This window comes from Eriocheir sinensis, chromosome 34 (assembly GCF_024679095.1).
Source record: "Eriocheir sinensis breed Jianghai 21 chromosome 34, ASM2467909v1, whole genome shotgun sequence".
Taxonomy (NCBI): Eukaryota; Metazoa; Arthropoda; class Malacostraca; order Decapoda; family Varunidae; genus Eriocheir; species Eriocheir sinensis.
This window is the reverse complement of record NC_066542.1, coordinates 4,393,585-4,413,751: the sequence shown is the minus strand read 5'-3', so window position 1 is coordinate 4,413,751 and position 20,167 is coordinate 4,393,585. Positions and strand designations below refer to the sequence as shown.

Here is a 20,167-nt window from a genome sequence, read left to right as displayed (position 1 = left end):
TCCCTATTCCTTCCCTTCCTCTCCTCCCTCGTCTTCCCTTAACCCCTATCCCTCCTCCTACCCTTCTATCCCTACCCTTACCAACCTACCCTTCCCTGTCTCTCTCTATTCCTTCCCTTCCTCTCCTCCCTCGTCTCCTTTTAACCCCTATCCCTCCCCTTCCTCTATCCCTCTTTCTCTCTCTATCCACCCTCTCCTTCTCTTCCTCCATCCCTCTCTATCCGCACCCGCAACTTTTTTTTTCACCGCGAAACACCGACAAAAAGGTCACACACGAACTTCCTTGAGTCTCCCCTACAAAGGATGAGTCGGAAGGGGAGAGAACGGAACTAACTTACTAACTACAGGTATAGTCTTTCCCTAACCTGCCAATATTGCACGCTGGGGTCACTGAGGGTATTAATCTGCTGCGAGTTATTTTTTGTGGTTAACACACACACACACACACACATCTGCGCAATAAAGAAAAGGAGGAACATGTTATATTTAGGTCGAGAATACACGGTTTGCTAATATCTCTTGAGGTCGCTTCTGTTAAAGGTGAAATCTGCGTCTGTCTGCCTGTCTGTACACCGTGAACTCAGGTGCTGGGACACAGGTGAAAGCTTTAACTAGACAGACAGACAGACAGGAAGGTAGGTAGACAGATAGGAAGGAAGAGAGGAATGCAACGGAACTATACACATGTTATCCCTTAAATTAATTATATAGACAGACATACAGAGACATAGACAGACATATAGATACAGATAGAAAGACATGAAGGTAGATAGATAGATAGGAAGGAAGGGAGGAAGACAACGGAACTACACACATAAGTTAGCCCTTTAAAGAACCATATAGATTTATTTATAGACAGACAGACAGACAGACGCAGAAAGGTATGTAGGTAAGGTAAAGTAAGGACGGTAGGCAGGAAGGCGAAGGAACAACACACATTACAATATGTAAGCCCTTTAAGACACACACATACATACACACACACAGACACACAGACAGACACTGAAAGGTAAGTATAGATAAGGTAAGGTAAGGTAAGGTAAGGAAGGCGAAGGAACAACACACACTGCCATACGTAAGCCCTTTAAAGACACACACATATACAGACACACAGACAGGCACAGAAAGTAAGGAGGTAAGGTAAGGTAAGGTAAGGTAAGGTAAGGAAAGGAAGGAAGGAAGGTGAAGGAACAACACACTACTCTATGTAAGCCCTTTAAAGACCCACACACACACACACACACACACACACACACACACACAGACAGGCAGGCAGGCAGGCAGGCAGGCAGGCGAAGGGACTTAAAGCTGATAGGCGTCTCCATTCACTGTGGCTCTTAATCCACCTTCAATATATCCGTGAGTCCGCTGGTCTTGATGGTGCCTTTAATAGCGCCCTTTCTCTATTTCTGAACGAGTGTGTGTTTGCGAGGTTTGATTAAGCTTACAAATAGAATCGTTAAATATCTAATGATTATATATACTTTTTTGTATATATATATTCCTTTTTCTATTTCTGAACGAGTGTGTATTTGCGAGGTTTGATTAAGCTTACAAATAGAATCGTTAAATATCTAATGATTATTTATACTTTTTTGTATATGTATTTCTTTTTCTATTTCTGAACGAGTGTGTATTTGGTGAGGTTTGATTAAGCGTACAAACAGAATCGTTAAATATCTATGTCATGGTGTTTATATATTTACATTCACATTACTCATACTTTGTTTTTTATATATATTACGTGAGTCTGGTTTTTATTAATAGCTTTCTTTCTCTATTTCTGGACGAGGGACTTTGGTGAGGTTTGATTAAGCGTACAAATAGAATCGTTAAATATCTATGTCATGGTATTTATATATTTACATTCACATTACTTATACTTTGTTTTTTATATATATTACGTGAGTCTGTTTTTTCTTAATAGCGCCCTTTCTCTATTTCTGAACGTGTGTGTGTTTGGCGAGTTTGATTAAGCGTACAAATATAATCGTTAAATATCTATGTCATGGTATTTATATTTACATTCACATTACTTATACTTTGTTTTTTATATATATTACGCGAGTCTGGTTTTTGTTAATAGCTTTCTTTCTCTTTCCACGATGATTTACTGCCCTTATAGTTGTTAATCTACGTCGTTACTTAAATCTCCCTTCACACTGCATTTAAGTCACTCTATAAACAACTTCCTAGTGGTTACTCTTTCTATTTCTAAACGCGGGTCTTTCCATGATAATTTACCGCGCTACAAATCAAATAGCCGTTACGCTGTGTTATATTACTCAGATTTCCCTTCACACTGCATCTAAGTCACTCTATAAACAACTTCCTAGTGGTTACTCTTTCTATTTCTAAACGCGAGACTTTCCACGATGATTTAAGGCACTACAAATCAAATAGTTGTTAATCTACGTCATGTTGCTTAGATTTCCCTTCACACTGCATCTAAGTCACTCTATAAACAAAATCCTAATGGTTACTCTTTCTATTTTTAAACGCTAGTCTTTCCACGATGATTTAAGGCACTACAAATCACCATAAATCCATCACGACGTTCAACTCATTACGAGGCATTGCTATTCTCCGCCTGTGCTTCCCAAGGGCGCCCTCATGACACTTGGCGGCGAAATACGAGGAGAAAACAAATGCTTGGTTAGGTATATATAGGTCACCCCCACCACCCCCTTGCTTGCCCTGGTGTTGGTGATTGTGGCGCTGACAGAATTACACACACACACACACACACACACACACACACACACACACACACACACACACACACACGCACGGAAAAGCTTAACTGAGACAACGAACAGGAATAATAAGAGGAGGAGGAGGAGGAGGAGGTGGAAGAGGGGGAAGAAGAGGAGGAGGGGAAGGGCATGTCCTGAGCAAACGATTCCCCAGCCATGAGGTCAAGAGGTCATCATAAGAGGTCACTGAAGTCTAAGCATCAGGGGGAACTTAGATAATAATAAACTGAAGCTCTTCGTCTCCACATGTGTGTGTGTGTGTGTGTGTGTGTGTGTGCTGACCGTTGCCTGACTCACCGAAGACAAAAACAAGCGACACAAACACAATTTCCACACACACACACACACACACACACGATCACCACACATTCCACTTTAACTCTTGCCTCCAGGAACTCTTACTTCAATCTTTTCATAATCTTACTATCTAACACCTTACCCTAATACCTCACTGCCTAACCTTCCATTACATTCCCGGGCTAAGCGTTCACCAAAGTACTCTTACCTGGGCGTCTGTTATCTCCCATGACTGTGAATGTTTATCGGGCCGGATTGGGCGTTCACCTGACAGGGCGATACCGTAAGCTTATCACACGCTCACACTCCCCCTGACAAACCCTGCACGCTATGTTCGCCCGCCTTGCTGCAGCTCGAGTGATTTTTCTTGTCCCTCCCGCCGCCGCCCTCTCGCCCTCACACCATGCTGGTCCCTTATCGCGATTGTAAAAGCCCCCGATTGTAATGAAACGGAGCGGGGTGATGGGTAGCGGGGTGGCGGGGTGTCAGAGAGGCTTTCTAGCACTTTGGAATTCCACGTAAGCGACTTCACGTTAGCTTCGACACGTGAGAGAATCTTGAGTGTAGCTAAAAGGCGGGATGGGTGACGGAGTGGCGGGCTGTCAGAGAGGCTTTCTAGCACTTTGGTATTCCACGTCAGAAGTTTCAGGTTAACTCACACACGGAAAACGATCTTGAATGTAGGTATATGGTAGGAAGGGTAGCGGATTGGTTGGGGAACACGGTCGAGACTGGCACCAACTTGAGTATTTAACGTCAGGGGTTCCACGTTAGCTCGCACACGGAAAACGATCTTGAATGTAACTAAACGGTGGAAACGGTAGCGAGGTGGGATGTGACAGGGTGGAATACTGACACCACTTAAGGTATTCCACTTCAGGGGCCTCAGTTAGGGATCTTGAATGTAGCTAAACGGTGGATAGGGTGACGAAGTGGTATGGGGCAGGGTGGAGTACTGGCATTGCGATCCACTTATTCCACCTCACTTCACCTCCCAAACTTCGGTATTCAAAACAGTTCCAATTCCGGGAAGGTATCGTGACACACACCTGTTAGCCACACACAAGAATTCAAGGCATGCGAAGTCACACGTGTTTGTTTCTTTCAAGTTGCGGGGCCGAACTTATCCATGTGTGTGTGTGTTTGTGTTAGTGTGTTTATTTTTTCCAAGTGTGTCGAAACTCCCATTGGTGGTCGGGGAATACTATGCGGAGCTTATGCACGGTTCAAGGGCGGCGGTGAAAGTGAGTAGGTAGGTAAGAGGGGCACGCTGAGTAAGCAGGAGGGAGGACGCACACGCACGCACACACGCAGAGAGACGGAGAGGAGGTCGTGGTGGTGATCTTTATCTTTTCCGTGACCTGTCTGCCGCGTCCTTCACAATCACATCGACACCACCGAGGTCAGACTGTGGGTGAGTGGCTTTGACAATCTATAGCCACTCGGTAACCTTGATGATTTTGCGTGACCCGCCCGCTACTCTACCGCCGATCACTTCAATGTTACCGACAGACACAAGAACGGCGGTGAGTGAGTGAATGTTGAGTGGGCTTGACAATCTACAGCCACTCGATAACCTTGATTCTTCGTGACCCGCCCGGCACTCTACCGCCGATCACTTCAACGTTACCGACAAACAGAAGAACGGCGGTGAGTGAGTGAGTGTTGAGTGGCCTTGATCTACAGCCACAAGGTAACCTTCGCGATCCTACTCTGCCGGCGATCACAACAGCGGGAGTCTGACTTTCGGTTTTGCTTTGACCTGCTGGCGCTTGTCAGGTCTAAGAAGGGCGGTGGTGTGGGAGGGCCTTCGTGTATGGACCTGTGGGGGATGACAGTGCCAACCGATGCCAACGCCGGGAGTGCTAGGGCCAGGACTCAGGGCCGGGCAGTGCCAAGACGCGTGGGCACCGCTGCATCACCCACCGAGCGAGAATCACGTGCCTCCTCCAGCCGCTTGGCACCCCGACGGCCTTCCTCTGGCACTTAATCATCAGTGGCAACAGCACCAGCAACAGCAACAACAGCTTTCTTTAGCTAAGCATTACACAACGCCAGCCCCCGTGCCAGTCTGTCTAATGTGGGCTTTTGCAATGATTGGGCTGGGAAGGGTTGGGCTGCCGGGGTGAGTGGGTCGGGCTGACACTCCACTGCACCTCCAAAATATCACCTCATCTCCAATCTCCACAGGTGTAATCACTCAGGCGACGGACCACCACCACTATCACCACCACCAGCGTGCCAGCCAGCGCCCAATGTTGCCGCTCAAAGCCAAGAAAAATGGTTCCCTAAGGTGACATTCGGGAGCAGGCAGTGTCCCGGCGCCGCCTCCCAGCTGGCATGGCACTCCCTCCCTTACTCCGGCACCGTCACTTTAAGGCCCCGTCAGGCACACACACACACACACACACCGTCGCGTTGCACTAACACCGTCACCACTAATAAACACGGTGCAGGTTTCCGTGAATTCGCACAGGTTAGATTTCAGCGAAGCCAACGATGCGATTACTGACGAGCAGGTCTTGTGACACTCCCACGTATATTTGCACTATAGTCGATCCGGGGCACTCGACAACACGTTCCCCGCATTGCACAATCACTCCGGAATGGCGGATGAATTTCACTTTAGAATGCCACGCCACAGATACGAGTGTTTCTTGCGGGGCGGCAGGCAAGGGACGGACGGACGGAGGGGAGAGCCAGTGTCTATACCGCGGCGCAGCACACACCCACCCACACCAAGAGTCGCGGCAACACTGAGCCTGATCCTGCCTCCGTGCCTTGCCTAGACGCCTTGCTGGTGGTGATGTACAAACCAGACCAGATGCCAACGCTGCGAGATGCCGCCACATTCATGCACCCACTCACTGCCTAGAGCCCTAGACCTTGCAACGCCTCATGTACCCAGGTAAGCCTCGCCCCACGTCACCGGCCACCACGTCACCCTCACACCCGCACTCATAATCCCCTCGAGTGACAAATGAGCAACGCCTGGCATCTTGTAGCTAGGTATCTTTAAGACGGACATACATACGCACGCACCACCACGCCCACGTAACACTATAAACTCTACAGTGTCTCGCCTTGAACCCACACACCTAGCTGGTCCAAGGTCGCGGCTACACGGACGGGGCGCGTTAAAAGATTGATAAGGGCTCCAGCTGACACGGGAAGGCAGGCACCAGCTGAACAGAAATCAATAACCACGTTGGACGAGCAAAAGGTCTTGGCGGGGAAAGGGGAAGGAGAGGATGGGAAAAAAGGGACGTGGGAAGAGAAGGAAGGATAGGAAGAGGACGGGATAGGGAGTTGGGGATGCGGATAATATAGAGAGACGAATAGGAGGAGGAGGATAGGGGAGACAGGACAGATTAGAAAGCAGTGGAAAGGAAAGGGAAAGAAAATAAAGGGCATTGGAAGATAAGGGAAGAGAGGAAGATGGGATAGGATCATAGGAACCACGTAAGGAGCTGAGGATAAGGACCACAAAGGAATAGGAGGAGGAGGAGGAGGAGAGGATAGGAAGCAGAGGAAGGAAGGGTATGAAAAAAAGGGCGTTGGAAGATAAGAAGGATAGGAAGGAGGAGGACGGGATAGGGACAACTTAGGGAGGAGTTTGGGATGAGAACCACATAGGAAGAGGAGGAGGAGGAGAGGGAAGACAGGGACAGGATTGGAAGTACGTAGGAGGAGATGGAAGAGGAGGAGGAGGAGGAGGAGGAGGAGGGGCACGGAACAGGACAGGGAGCACGTAGGAAGAAGAAGAGGAGGAGGAGGAGGAGGGGCACGGAACAGGACAGGGAGCACGTAGGAAGGAGAAGAATAAAGAAGAGGAGGAGGAGGACGAGGATGGCATGATCACCGTCTTAACACTTCCGCCTTGCTCGGAAACCACGTGGGAAGGCTTCGGCCCACGCTCGCTGCTCACTGCCTTCCAACACGACCGCGCCCACCACCAGGCCCCCGCGCTCCCCCTTCAAGCCACGACCAGACACAGTGACGCCGCGGCTAAGAGTCTCAGGGTCATATTCTAAAGCATTTCACAAGCTTACATATTTGACACGTATTTCGTTGGAGTTTTGAGCATTTCCAGGGGTAGTTTGAAGACCCTGGTGGTAGTGTGACCCTTCCTCTGCACCATGAACCTAAGATAAATCATGAGAACCCGGTTGACCTCCTTTTTGGGCTTTGGAAATAGCTGATGTGAGTTGGAAGCGTTTGACAAGGCTTTCGTAGAGTTCGGGGCATTTCCAGGGGTAGTTTAAAGACTCTGGTGGTAGTTTGACCCTTCCTCTGTACCATGAACCTAAGATAACACTCATGGGAACCCGACTGATCTTAGGGCTTTGGAAATAGTTGATGTGAGTTGGAAGCGTTTGACAAGGCTTTCGTAGAGTTTTGAGCATTTCCAGGGGTAGCTTAAAGACCCTGGTGGTATTGTGACCCTTCCTCTGCACCATGAACCTAAGATAACAGTCATGAGAGCCCGATTGAACTCCTTTTTGGGTTTTGGAAATAGTTGATGTGAGTTGGAAGCGTTTGACAAGGCTTTCGTAGAGTTCGGGGCATTTCCAGGGGTAGTTTGACGACCCCGGTGGTAGTGTGACCCTTCCTCTGTACCATGAACCTAAGATAAGTCATGAGAACCGGTTGACCTCCTTTTTGCCCTTTGGAAATAGTTGATGTTAGAGGTGGACGCGTCTGAGTATACCTAGACTTCACCGTGTCAGCCCCAGTCAGACGCAAGGTAAGTGAGGTGAGTTACCGTCACGACCCTGGTCACGACGAACCAAAATTAGCACGGCGGCAAAAACTAGAGGTGGCGGGGTCATGCACGCCTCGCAGCTCATAATGCACATCGTTATCCACACGCAGCGCACCGTAAACAAACACATGAGCGAAAATGTGAGCTTGGTGGGCAGGAAAACCAGTCAGCTGAGGCGCGGGAGGAGGAGGAGGAGGAGGAGGAGGAGGAGGAGGAGGAGGAGTAGGAGGAGGAGGAGGAGGAGGAGGAGGAGGAGGAGGCGGAGGCGGGGACGGGGTCGTTAGGTCATGCAAAGCTGTCATTTCGTATTATATCTTTGTACCGAAGATAAAATTGATATTTCCATTGAGTATAAACGTGATATTAAGACTGGTAGTGAACTTAAACGTGACACACCGTCGACTTATTATTATCATCATTGAGTTCTTTAAAAGGGCGTTAAGGGAAAATAAAAAAAAAGTATAGGTTACGCTAAGTTACGATCATACTCTTATACATTTCGGCGCTCAAGTACACACACATACTGGACAAGGCTTTCGTAGGAGGTTTAAGCATTTCCAGGGGTAGTTTTATGACCCTGGTGGTAGTTTGACCCTTCCTCTGTACCACGAACCTAAGAAACCACTCATTAGAACCTGACTGATCTGAAATTTATGACCCAGGTGGTGGTAGTTTGACCCTTCCTCTGTACCACGAACCTAAGAAACCACTCATTAGAACCTGACTGATATGTAGTTTATAATCCAGGTGGTGGTAGTTTGACCCTTCCTCTGTACCACGAACCTAAGAAACCACTCATTAGAGCCTGACTGATATGTAGTTTATAATCCAGGTGGTGGTAGTTTGACCCTTCCTCTGTACCACGAACCTAAGAAACACTCATTAGAACCTGACTGATATGTAGTTTATAATCCAGGTGGTGGTAGTTTGACCCTTCCTCTGTACCACGAACCTAAGAAACCACTCATTAGAGCCTGACTGATATGTAGTTTATAATCCAGGTGGTGGTAGTTTGACCCTTCCTCTGTACCACGAACCTAAGAAGCACTCATTAGAACCTGACTGATCTGTAGTTTATGACCCAGGTGGTGGTAGTTTGACCCTTCCTCTGTACCACGAACCTAAGAAACACTCATTAGAACCTGACTGATCTGTAGTTTATGACCCAGGTGGTGGTAGTTTGACCCTTCCTCTGTACCACGAACCTAAGAAACACTCATTAGAACCCGACTGATCTCCTTTGCGGCCTTTGTAAATATAATTGACGTGAGGGAGAGAGAAGTTGTCGGCATTTCCAGGGGTAGTTTTATGACCCTGGTGATAGTTTGACCTTTCCTCTGTACCACGAACCTAAGAAACACACCCATTAGAACCCGACTGATCTTTTTGGAAGCGTCTGATACCAACACACATATTTGACAAGGCTTTCGTAGGACTTTGGGGCATTTCAAGGGGTATAAAAAAGAAAGAGAATAGTGAGAGAAGAAGAAGAGGAAGAAGAAGAAGAAAAAGAAGTATAAACGTATGAAAAAAACTAAGAGGAAGAAGAGAGGAAAGAGAAAAAGTAAAATCACTGTGAGAGAGAAAGGGAGAAGGGAAGAACGAGGAGAGTTTAGAGGTACGGAGTGCAGGTAAGTCACGTGTGGCGGACAGGTAGCGTGAGGTAATAAAATCGTGTTCCCTAAGCTGCAGGTGACGCTGATTTGTGGAGGATTAGCGATAGTAACAACACCTGGAGATATAAAAACAGATACCAGGAAAGAGAGAGACCTATGAGTCCAACGTTGCCAGATTGTCGTACTCAGTCGTGTTATGCTTAAGAATACCAAGAGAGAGAGGAAAGAGAGTGTTATGCTTAAGAATACCAACAGAGAGAGAGAAGAGAGAGAGAAAAGAGAGACCTATAAGTGGCTATGACTTGCTAACACACACACGAACGCACACACACGAATGCAAATCACAAAGCAATCATAATTCCTATTAGTGTTTTTTTTTGTTTCTCGTCTGTTTTGTATTTTTTTCTATTAGTGATAGTAACAACACCTCGAGATATATATAAAAAAAAAAAAAAATAATAATAATACCAGGAAAGAGAGAAACCTATGACTTGCCAACACACACGTACACACGCACACACGAACGCAAATCACTAAGCAAACATAACTCCATCTTTGTGTGTGTGTTTTTTGTGTGTGTGTCTCGTCTGCTTTCAATTTTTTCTATTAGTGATAGTAGACACACGTACACACTCACACACGAATGCAAATCACACATCAAACATAACTCCAACTGTGCGTGTTTTGTTGTGTGTGTTTCTTGTTTGTTTTGTATTATTTTTCTCATTCTGTTAGGTTCGTGTTACCCTCAGAAATACCAACATTCCGGAGCAGGTTACGAGTGTCAAAAGATTTTGTATTTGTGGTCAGAACAGGCTGGGAAGGACATCGATACTGGAACAGGCCATTACCCCCCCCCCTCCTCCTCCTCCTCACCACCATCATCATCATCATCATCTCCTCCCTCCCCAAGAAAGGTAATTCACAAGAAGATTATATAAAGGTTAGGAGGATATTCTGAACGCGATCCGACCCCTTCCACCCCTTCCTTCCCCTCCCCGCTGCCTGTCCCATCCAACGAAGTGTGTTCTGTGTAACTTCGTATACATAACGCTAGGAAAAACCAGGAGCGAGTTACGGCATCCTGCATAACAACTCTGTCTTGTATATATAATAGCTACATGCGTCTCTCTCTACTGCTTTTTCCTTCCACGGGATAGAGAGGGTAGAGAGAGAATGGGAAGTGATGAGAAAGAACGGGAAATGATTAGAGAAAACGGTAAGGGATTTGAGACAACGGGCAAGGATCAGGAACAACGGGAAGGGATTAAAGGCAACAGGAAAGGGTTAGAGAGAACGGTAAGGGATTTGAGACAACGGGCAAGGATCAGGAACAACGGGAAGGGTTTAACAGCAACAGGAAAGGGTCAGAGAACAGTTAAAACGCTTCTAAACGGCCCCCATGATCACCCTTCCTATCTGTGTTTGAGAAAGAACGGGAGAGGATTAGAGACAACGATAAGGGATTTGAGACAACGGGCAAGGATCAGGAACAACGGGAATGGATTAACAGCAACAGGAAAGGGTTAGATAACAGTTGAAACGCCTCTAAACGGCCCCCATGATCACCCTTCCTATCTACCTATGCTTGAGAAAGAACGGGAGAAGATAAGAGAAAACGGTAAGGGATTTGAGACAACGGGCAAGGATCAGGAACAACGGGAAGGGTTTAACAGCAACAGGAAAGGGGCAGATAATAGTTGAAACGCCTCTAAACGTCTCCCAATGATCACCTTTTCTATCTATGTTTATCTTGGTATTTATCTTACGGCATCCTGCATAACAACTCCGTCTGGTATATATATAATAACTCCATGCGTGTCTCTCTACCGTTTTTTCTTCCTCGCTTTGAAGACACTCACTCGTTACCTCACATACTAGATACAACGATTCTTTGTACTCTATCGTCATCATTCATATTTAAACCCTCACTCGTACTCTTGTATAAATAATAAACATTTTTCGTCTGTAATTCCTTCGTTACTATAAAAACAATCACTAGTTCCTTCTTATATACAAACTAAACGTCTTTGTCTCTTGTATTACCTCTATCATTATCAAAACTCATTCGTTCCTTCACATACAAGATAAAACGTCTATTTGTGCTGTATTTCCTTAGTTAGTATTAAAACAATCACTAGTTCCTTCTTATATACAAACTAAAACGTCTGTCTCTTGTATTACCTCAATCATTATAAAAACACCCATTCGTTCCGTCATATACTAAATAACACGTTTATTTGAACTGTATTTCCTTCGTTAGTATTAAAACAATCACTAGTTCCTTCTTATATACAAACTAAAACGTGTCTCTTGTATTCCCTTTATCATTATCAAAACTCATTCGTTCCTTCACATACAAGATAAAACGTCTATTTGTACTGTATTTCCTTAGTTAGTGTCAAAACAATCTCTAGTTCCTTCTTATATACAAACTAAAACGTCTCTCTGTACGGCATTCTCTTCCTCACTATCAAAACACACTCGTCCTTTCACATATACAATAAACGTCTCCTTTGTATTATCTCATCGGTATTGTCAAAACACTCGGTATTTCCTTCCTATACACAAAACAATATAGCTTTTTGAACTGTATTTCCTTTCTTACTATCACAACACTCACTCGTCACTTCACACACAATAAACACGAAGATAAGACCCTTGCAACGTCACGACCTTCATCACCTTCACTATCGTCACCATCCACAGCATCAGCGCCCGAACAAAAGAAGTGTCAATCCCCGCTTCGAGTATGCCATCACAAGGAGGAGTCAGCATTTCAAGAGACTCTTCACACCACGATCACACATACGGCGCTAAGCTCTAACACGCGCAATGTAGTAACGCCTCGCCTCAAGCACAATAAGTAAAGTTTTGATGATAAAAAGCTCGCGCAGTCAGCATTTCAAGACTTCACACCACGATCACACATGCGACGCTAAGCTCTAACACGCGCAATGTAGTAACGCCTCGCCTCAAGCACAATAGGTAAAGTTCTGATGATAAAAAGCTCGCGTGTCACCTCTACCACCACCGCCACCCACAGTAACGTTCACATGACAAAAACATCACTTCAACTCACTCCTACCATCACCACAACCGACAACGAGTGACTAAACAAACCAAACAAAAACCAAGGCCATTATCACCAGCGCAAGCAATTACCTTCATCGCTTGAGCCTCAGTAAAGAGTATCATGCAATACGTTATCGAAAAATACTGATAAAAGCACAACACGGATAACAAAACGAATGATAAGCGCGTGAGAGCGTGAGAGCGAGGAGCAGGTCGTGATAAAATATGACTGGCTAGTGACTGGAAAGTTGGCAACAGTGACGGGGAGACGGACGGGTTGAGGGACAGAAGGACAGGTTGAAGGGGTAGTAAGACGGATTGAAGGGACAGGATGAAGGGTTGAAGGGGAGACGGATGGGTTGAGGAATAGAAAGACAGGTTCAAGGGGTAGTGAGACGGATTGAAGGGACAGAAAGAAGGGTTGACGGGGAGACGGATGGGTTGAGGGACAGAAGGACAGGTTGAAGGGGTAGTGAGACGGATTGAAGGGACAGAAAGAAGGGTTGAAGGGGTAAAGAAGGGTTGACGGGGAGACGGACGTGTTGAGGGACAGAAAGACAGGTTCAAGGGGTAGTGAGACGGATTGAAGGGACAGAAAGGGTTGAAGGGGCAAAGAAGGGTTGAGGAATAGAAAGACAGGTTGAAGGGATAGTTAGACGGATTGAAGGGAGAAAGAATGGTTGAAAGGACAGATGGACGGGTTGAAGGGACAGATGGACGGGTTGAAGGGACAGATGGAAGGGTTGAAGGGACAGATGGACGGGTTGAAGGGACAGATGGAAGGGTTGAAGGGACAGATGGAAGGGTTGAAGGGACAGATGGACGGGTTGAAGGGACAGATGGACGGGTTGAAGGGACAGATGGAAGGGTTGAAGGGACAGATGGAAGGGTTGAAGGGACAGATGGACGGGTTGAAGGGACAGATGGAAGGGTTGAAGGGACAGATGGACGGGTTGAAGGGACAGATGGACGGGTTGAAGGGACAGATGGAAGGGTTGAAGGGACAGATGGACGGGTTGAAGGGACAGATGGACGGGTTGCCGGGCCAGATGGACGGGTTGAAGGGACAGATGGAAGGGTTGAAGGGACAGATGGAAGGGTTGAAGGGACAGATGGAAGGGTTGAAGGACAGATGGAAGGGTTGAAGGGACAGATGGAAGGGTTGAAGGGACAGATGGAAGGGTTGAAGGGACAGATGGACGGGTTGAAGGGACAGATGGACGGGTTGAAGGGACAGATGGAAGGGTTGAAGGGACAGATGGAAGGGTTGAAGGGACAGATGGAAGGGTTGAAGGGACAGATGGAAGGGTTGAAGGGACAGATGGAAGGGTTGAAGGGACAGATGGAAGGGTTGAAGGGACAGATGGAAGGGTTGAAGGGACAGATGGAAGGGTTGAAGGGACAGATGGACGGGTTGAAGGGACAGATGGAAGGGTTGAAGGGACAGATGGAAGGGTTGAAGGGACAGATGGACGGGTTGAAGGGACAGATGGAAGGGTTGAAGGGACAGATGGACGGGTTGAAGGGATAAAAAGACAGTTTGAAGGATAGAAAGACAGGTTGAAGAGCAGTAATAGAGACAGATGGAAAGGATAATGACTGCGCGCTTTTCATGTAGCTCTGAATCGTAATAAACTTGTATTGTGGATGCTTAAAAAGTCTAGTATTAATATGAGACGATGAGAGCCCTTTTAAAGCGAAATATTACAGAGCCTTAACGAATCATAAAAGAGGAAATTTGTACTACCAATGTATATTTCAGAGTTAGGGGAGAGAAAAAAAGTTACCTAAATACACAAGAAACGGAAAGAAACTGAACTGAATATAAAAAAGGAAGGAATGAAGGAATGGAAGGAAGTCTTACGGGCCCACCAAGTCACCGTGACCAACCCAATCCCTGAGCACAAAGACTTCCGAATGGCTGGGTTAATTTGCCCCGCGCTGAGGACGGAGAGATAGAGAAAGTGGCGCCCTTAAAGATGTCTGACACCGCCAATAAATTATCCAAGACGCGGTCACGGCCACCACAGCTTCCCGTCTATACCACGAGGCCAGAGACGACGGGGGGGAGAGGGGGAAGAGAATGGGAAGGAGCGGGTTGAGAAAATGGGATGGAGTGGATAGAGAGAATGTGAAGGAGGACAAAAACGGAGTACTGATAGAAAACGGGAAGGGGACACTGAGGGAATGGCAAGGGGATAAAAGAAAACGGGAAGGAAGGAATAGAAAACGGGAAGGAAGGAACAGAGAATGGGAAGGAGCGGATAGAGAGAACGGGAAGGATCGGACAGAAAGATTGGGAAGAAAGAGATTAGAGAGAGCGGGAAGGGTCAGGAAGAGAGAGTGGGAAGAGATTAGAGAGAACGGGGAGGGTTAGGAAGAGAGAATGGGAAGGGATTGGAGAGAAGGGTAAAGGAAGAACTGAGAATGGGAAGGGATTAGAGAGAACGGGGTCAGGAAGAGAGAATGGGAAGGGATTGGAGAGAATGGAAAGGGAAGAACTGAGAATGGGAAGGGATTAGAGAGAACGGAAAGGATTGGAGACAACGGGAATAGGATTAATGACGGCAGGGATGGACAGCGGTCAGAAACAACGGTTCACACGCATCTATATACACCGTGAACGCCCCTAAGCTATCCTCCTATCAACCTATCTGTAACTCTTATCTCAGTATCTATCTGTTTGTGTCTATCAGAAGGTATATATCTTCCTATTAGAATGTATTAATAAGTGTGTGTACATTAGGCACATAGATATTCTCACTTTTGTTTTATATATGTCTGAGACGCTTTCCCATCAACAACATTTATTTCCGAAGATCACAAAGACTACTCGGGTGACTATTAGGCCACAAAGAGACTACTCGGGTGACTATTAGGCCACAAAGAGACTACTCGGTAACTATTTTCACATTCATGGTACAGCAGAAACCTTGCCAAACCATCACCAGGCTCACAAAACTACCCATGGAAATACCCACACAACCACCTCTACGAAAGCCCTATCAAACGTGGGTGTGTGAGCCGCGGAATGTCTAAGAATATGGCTTTAGTACTATTTGCAAAGGCCGGACGAGTGGCTCTCCGCTGCCTGGGCATTGTGAGGTGGCGTGGGCGTGGGAGGGTGTGTGGGTGGGTCAGGGAGGGAGGGGTGCTGTCCAGGCCTTTCTGTAGCCGGTGGGTCTGAGGGAATGACTGACTGGCTGACATGGCGTTCCTATCTCTCCCATTCACAGCATTCTGACGCCTCAACACACACACACACACACCGCTTCCCACAAAGAAACATAGAGGTTTGGAACAGACTAAGTGAGGATGTAGTATCGGGGAAGAGTGTGCACAACTTTAAGGAAAAACTGGACAGATACAGATATGGAGACGGGACCACACGAGCGTCTAGGTAAATACACACACACGCGTCAAAGAGAGGTATTACAACACGGCTCGCCCATGCATCCGTATTTGGGGTCTCTGGAAGTGTTGCGTGTTGAATCTATTTACGGCATTAACCTTAATTCACTGTTTGAACCCTTTAGCGAGAGGTTTGGATTAAGATAAGCAATAGGAAAGTAAATATCTCGTGTTCCTTAACTTGACTTCACTTTTTTAACCCTTCAGTGAGACTATGATTAAGATAAGCAATGGGAAAGTAAATATCTCGTGTTCCTTAACTTTGCTTCACTTTTTTAACCCTTCAGTGAGACTATGATTAAGATAAGCAATGGGAAAGTAAATATCTCGTGTTCCTTAACTTTGCTTCACTTTCTTAACCCTTCAGTGAGACTATGATTAAGATAAGCAATGGGAAAGTAAATATCTCGTGTTCCTTAACTTTGCTTCACTTTTTTAACCCTTCAGTGAGACTATGATTAAGATAAGCAATGGGAAAGCAAATATCTCGTGTTCCTTAACTTGACTTCACTTTTTTAACCCTTCAGTGAGACTATGATTAAGATAAGGAATAGGAAAGTAAATATCTCGTGTTCCTTAACTTTGCTTCACTTTCTTAACCCTTCAGTGAGACTATGATTAAGATAAGCAATGGGAAAGTAAATATCTCGTGTTCCTTAACTTTGCTTCACTTTCTTAACCCTTCAGTGAGAGACTATGATTAAGATAAGCAATGGGAAAGTAAATATCTCGTGTTCCTTAACTTTGAAGATAAGCAATGGGAAAGTAAATATCTCGTGTTCCTTAACTTGACTTCACTTTCTTAACCCTTCAGTGAGACTATGATTAAGATAAGCAATAGGAAAGTAAATATCTCGTGTTCCGTTTTTGCTCTGAGCGATGCGTAACTAAAGATCAAAATGTCCTTTCTCTCTCTGATTCAGATAACTAAGATCATATTTACTTTATTCTTTAACTTATTCCACGGGCAGTCTAGCTACAAATAGGTGTTAGGCTACGTAATAAAATATCCAATGTCCTTTCTCCTTTTCTCTCTCCTTCAAATGTCCTTTTTTTCTCTCTCCTTCAAATGTCCTTTTTTCTCTCTCCTTCAAATGTCCTTTTTTCTCTCTCATCCAAATCTCCTTTTTTTCCTCTTCTCCAAATCTCCTTTTTTTCCTCTTCTCCAAATCTCCTTTTTTTCCTCTTCTCCAAATCTCCTTTTTTTCCTCTTCTCCAAATCTTCTTTTTTCTCTCCTTCAAACGTCCTCTCTCTCTCTCTCTCTCTCTCTCTCTCTCTCTCTCTCTCTCTCTCTCTCTCTCTCTCTCCATGACCTTTTTTCTTTCTTTTGGGCGACTAGCAACAGCAATAACAAGATCCGGGCGCTACTTGTGGTCATCTTGGGATGCGTGATTATCATTTAAACAAGACACAAAAAAGTTAAATGGCTGTTAAAAGAATGACTCTGCTTCCCTGTGGCCCCGGTGTGTGGGTGGGTGTGGGTGTCGCGGACCAATTAACACATTTGAAGTCATAACACATTTACATTCTCACAGTCACACATTCACGTTCATAACACTACACGTTCATAACAGATTCACGTTCATAACACATTCACATTCTCACATTCACGATAGTTTTACGTTCATATCACATTCACGTTCATAACACATTCACATTCTCACATTCACACATTCACATTCACGATAGTTTTACGTTCATATCACATTCACGTTCATAACACATTCACATTCTCACATTCACACATTCACACTCACGATAGTTTTACGTTCATATCACATTCACGTTTATAACACACGTTCATAACACATTCACGTTCATAACACATTCACATTCTCACATTCACACATTCACACTCACGATAGTTTTACGTTCATATCACATTCACGTTTATAATACATTCACGTTCATAACACATTTACGTTCAAAACACTCACATTCACAATAGCTTTACGTTCATATCACATTCACGTTCATGACAGATTTGCGGTCATATCACATTCACATTCGTAACACATTCACGTTCATAATACGTTCTTCTCACAGTAACATTCATAAAACACTCATGTACACATTCACATTCACACGTTCAGACTTTCACATTCATCATAACACATTCACACATTCACATTCATTACACATTCAAACATTCATTTTCACACACTGAGATCGACACATACACATTCACATACACAGCTCTTCTTGCATACCGAGGAGACGCAAATGTACTCAAAAGCTATCACCAGGACATCAATAAATAACACAAGACGTAATCATAATAAACAGGGAAGAGGGAACAGACAGATGGAAGAAGTCGCCACAGTTTAACTTACCATCATCAAGGAAGTGAAGAATATGGACTAAAGAAAGAAAGAAGGAAGGCAAACTTATATAAAGGAGGAAGAGGAGAATAAAAAAAATCAAGTACGGTAATAGGTTCCAGTACGTACTCAATTTAGCTGAAGGTTGATATTTTTGAGCCAAAGAATTGTAAGCAAGAAAGAGGAGGAGGAATATAAAGGGTCCAGTAAGTGATTGGTTCTGGTACTCGCTCTAGCTGGAGGTCGATAGTTTTGAGCCAGAGAATCATAAGAGGAAGAAGATAAAAGGTCCAGTAAGTGATTGGTTCTGGTACTCACTTCAGCTGGAGGTCGATGTTGTTGAGCCAGTTCATGAGGGAGTCGAGGCCTTCCTGCACGCCCTGGCACTGGACGAGGGCCGTGTCCAGCTCCTGGCAGCGATGGCCCATGCGCTCCGCCAGCTCGGCGTAGCGTTCGTACAGCTCCTCCGGCGGCTGCTCGATGGCGGCCTGCTCGTTGGCCGTCAGCTCGCCCTCCAGGGAGCGCACGAGGGAGGAGGCGGTGGCGCGGCAGTTGTCAAAGAGCCTGGACTGGGCCACCACGTCGTTGTTGATCATCTTTGCTTTGTCAAGCTGGTCCTGAACAATCTTTGGCTCGGCTCCCACCGGCTCCTGCAGGACGCGGGACACCTTGACCTCCGTGTCCTTCAGCCAGCGCATGGCCTTCTCGATGGCCTCAGTGTAGTCACGCTGCTTGTTGCCGACGCTGGTGGCCTGCAGGGAGAGGAAGGATGGCTTTAGTGTGATGCAATGTGTACTCTGGTCCATGATATATATCACATAACAGCAGGCAACAAAAACTGAATGACACCCCCACCCCCACCCACCCACCCATGCCCCCACACCCACCCACTCACACACCTTGTCCACCAGCTTGTTGGCCCGGGCCAGCAGCCCCTTGAACTCGGCGGACACCTCGTCGGCTGCGTCGCGCACCATGGAGTCTGGGTCGGCCTGCATCAGCGGGTAGCGCTCTGGCAGGGTGGTGCGGAAGTTGTTGACGGTGCGCAGGTAGAGGGTGGACTCGTCCAGGAACTTCTGCGTGGCCATGGTGATGAAGCGCAGGTCTGCCTGGTGGGCGATGACGTCGCCCAAGAAGTCCCGGCAGCCCTGCTCGTGGTTCTTGATCTTGTTGAGGTCGGAGCAGAGCCGCTCCTTCTCTATCAGCGTCTTGTTGGCCTGCTTGAGCCAGGTCTCGAAGAGGGCGATCTCCTTCTCATACTTTGAGAACTCCTCCATGGCGGTGGTGAGGCGGCGGTGGGTGGTGTCGGCCTGCACCACGCAGTGGTCATAGCGCTGCTTGAGGGCCGTGGCCGCCTGGTCCAGGGAGGTCAGCTCCTCGCGGGACAGCACGTCGCCGCCCTGGTTCACAACCTGCCGAACGCCGTCCAGACACGTGCCCAGCGGACGGAACATCTCATCCAGCTCGTCCTTGATGGCCTGCAGGGGGAAGCAAGACAAGGGTGTTATAGACTTGCTGGGTGAACAGTGACTCGGAGATGGCAAAATTCACACACTTGATCTCTCTTGAGTAATTTAAAAATGTTCAGCAATTTATCAGTTGACTGAGAAGGCCCCAAACCTTGACAGTGTTGATCTGGTTGCGTAGGCCGTTGGCATTCTCGCTGACGGGCTCCTGCTCTGCCAGGCGCCTCTCGATCTCGCTGACCCTGTCCACCATGTCCACGATGGTGGCGTCACACTGACGGTACTTCTCAATCATGGCTTGCTGCAAGACACACACAGCCCCGCGTCAGCCCCCTGTCCCCTCGCAGCGGCTCCCGGCACCCCCCCACCGGCACAGTCTCTGCGCCGCCACCCTGGGGCAGCAACACAGACACCCGGCGGTGGGGGGGCGGCGAGTGACGGCTACGTACAGCGCCCACA

At 46.6% G+C, this 20,167-nt stretch overlaps 1 protein-coding gene across 45 annotated transcripts in view; it reads right to left on the bottom strand.

Moving 5' to 3' along the window:
* Positions 1–20,167, bottom strand: part of LOC127006931 (microtubule-actin cross-linking factor 1-like) — a 309,855-nt gene that overhangs the window by 78,349 nt on the left and 211,339 nt on the right. For all 45 annotated transcript variants that reach the window (XM_050877291.1, XM_050877298.1, XM_050877306.1 and 42 more), the window contains 3 exons: positions 19,863–20,009; positions 19,142–19,720; positions 18,561–18,994 (listed from right to left, as the gene is read on the bottom strand). In XM_050877291.1, the coding sequence (XP_050733248.1) occupies positions 18,561–18,994; positions 19,142–19,720; positions 19,863–20,009 (1,160 nt within the window). The remainder of the gene's footprint in view (positions 1–18,560; positions 18,995–19,141; positions 19,721–19,862; positions 20,010–20,167) is intronic.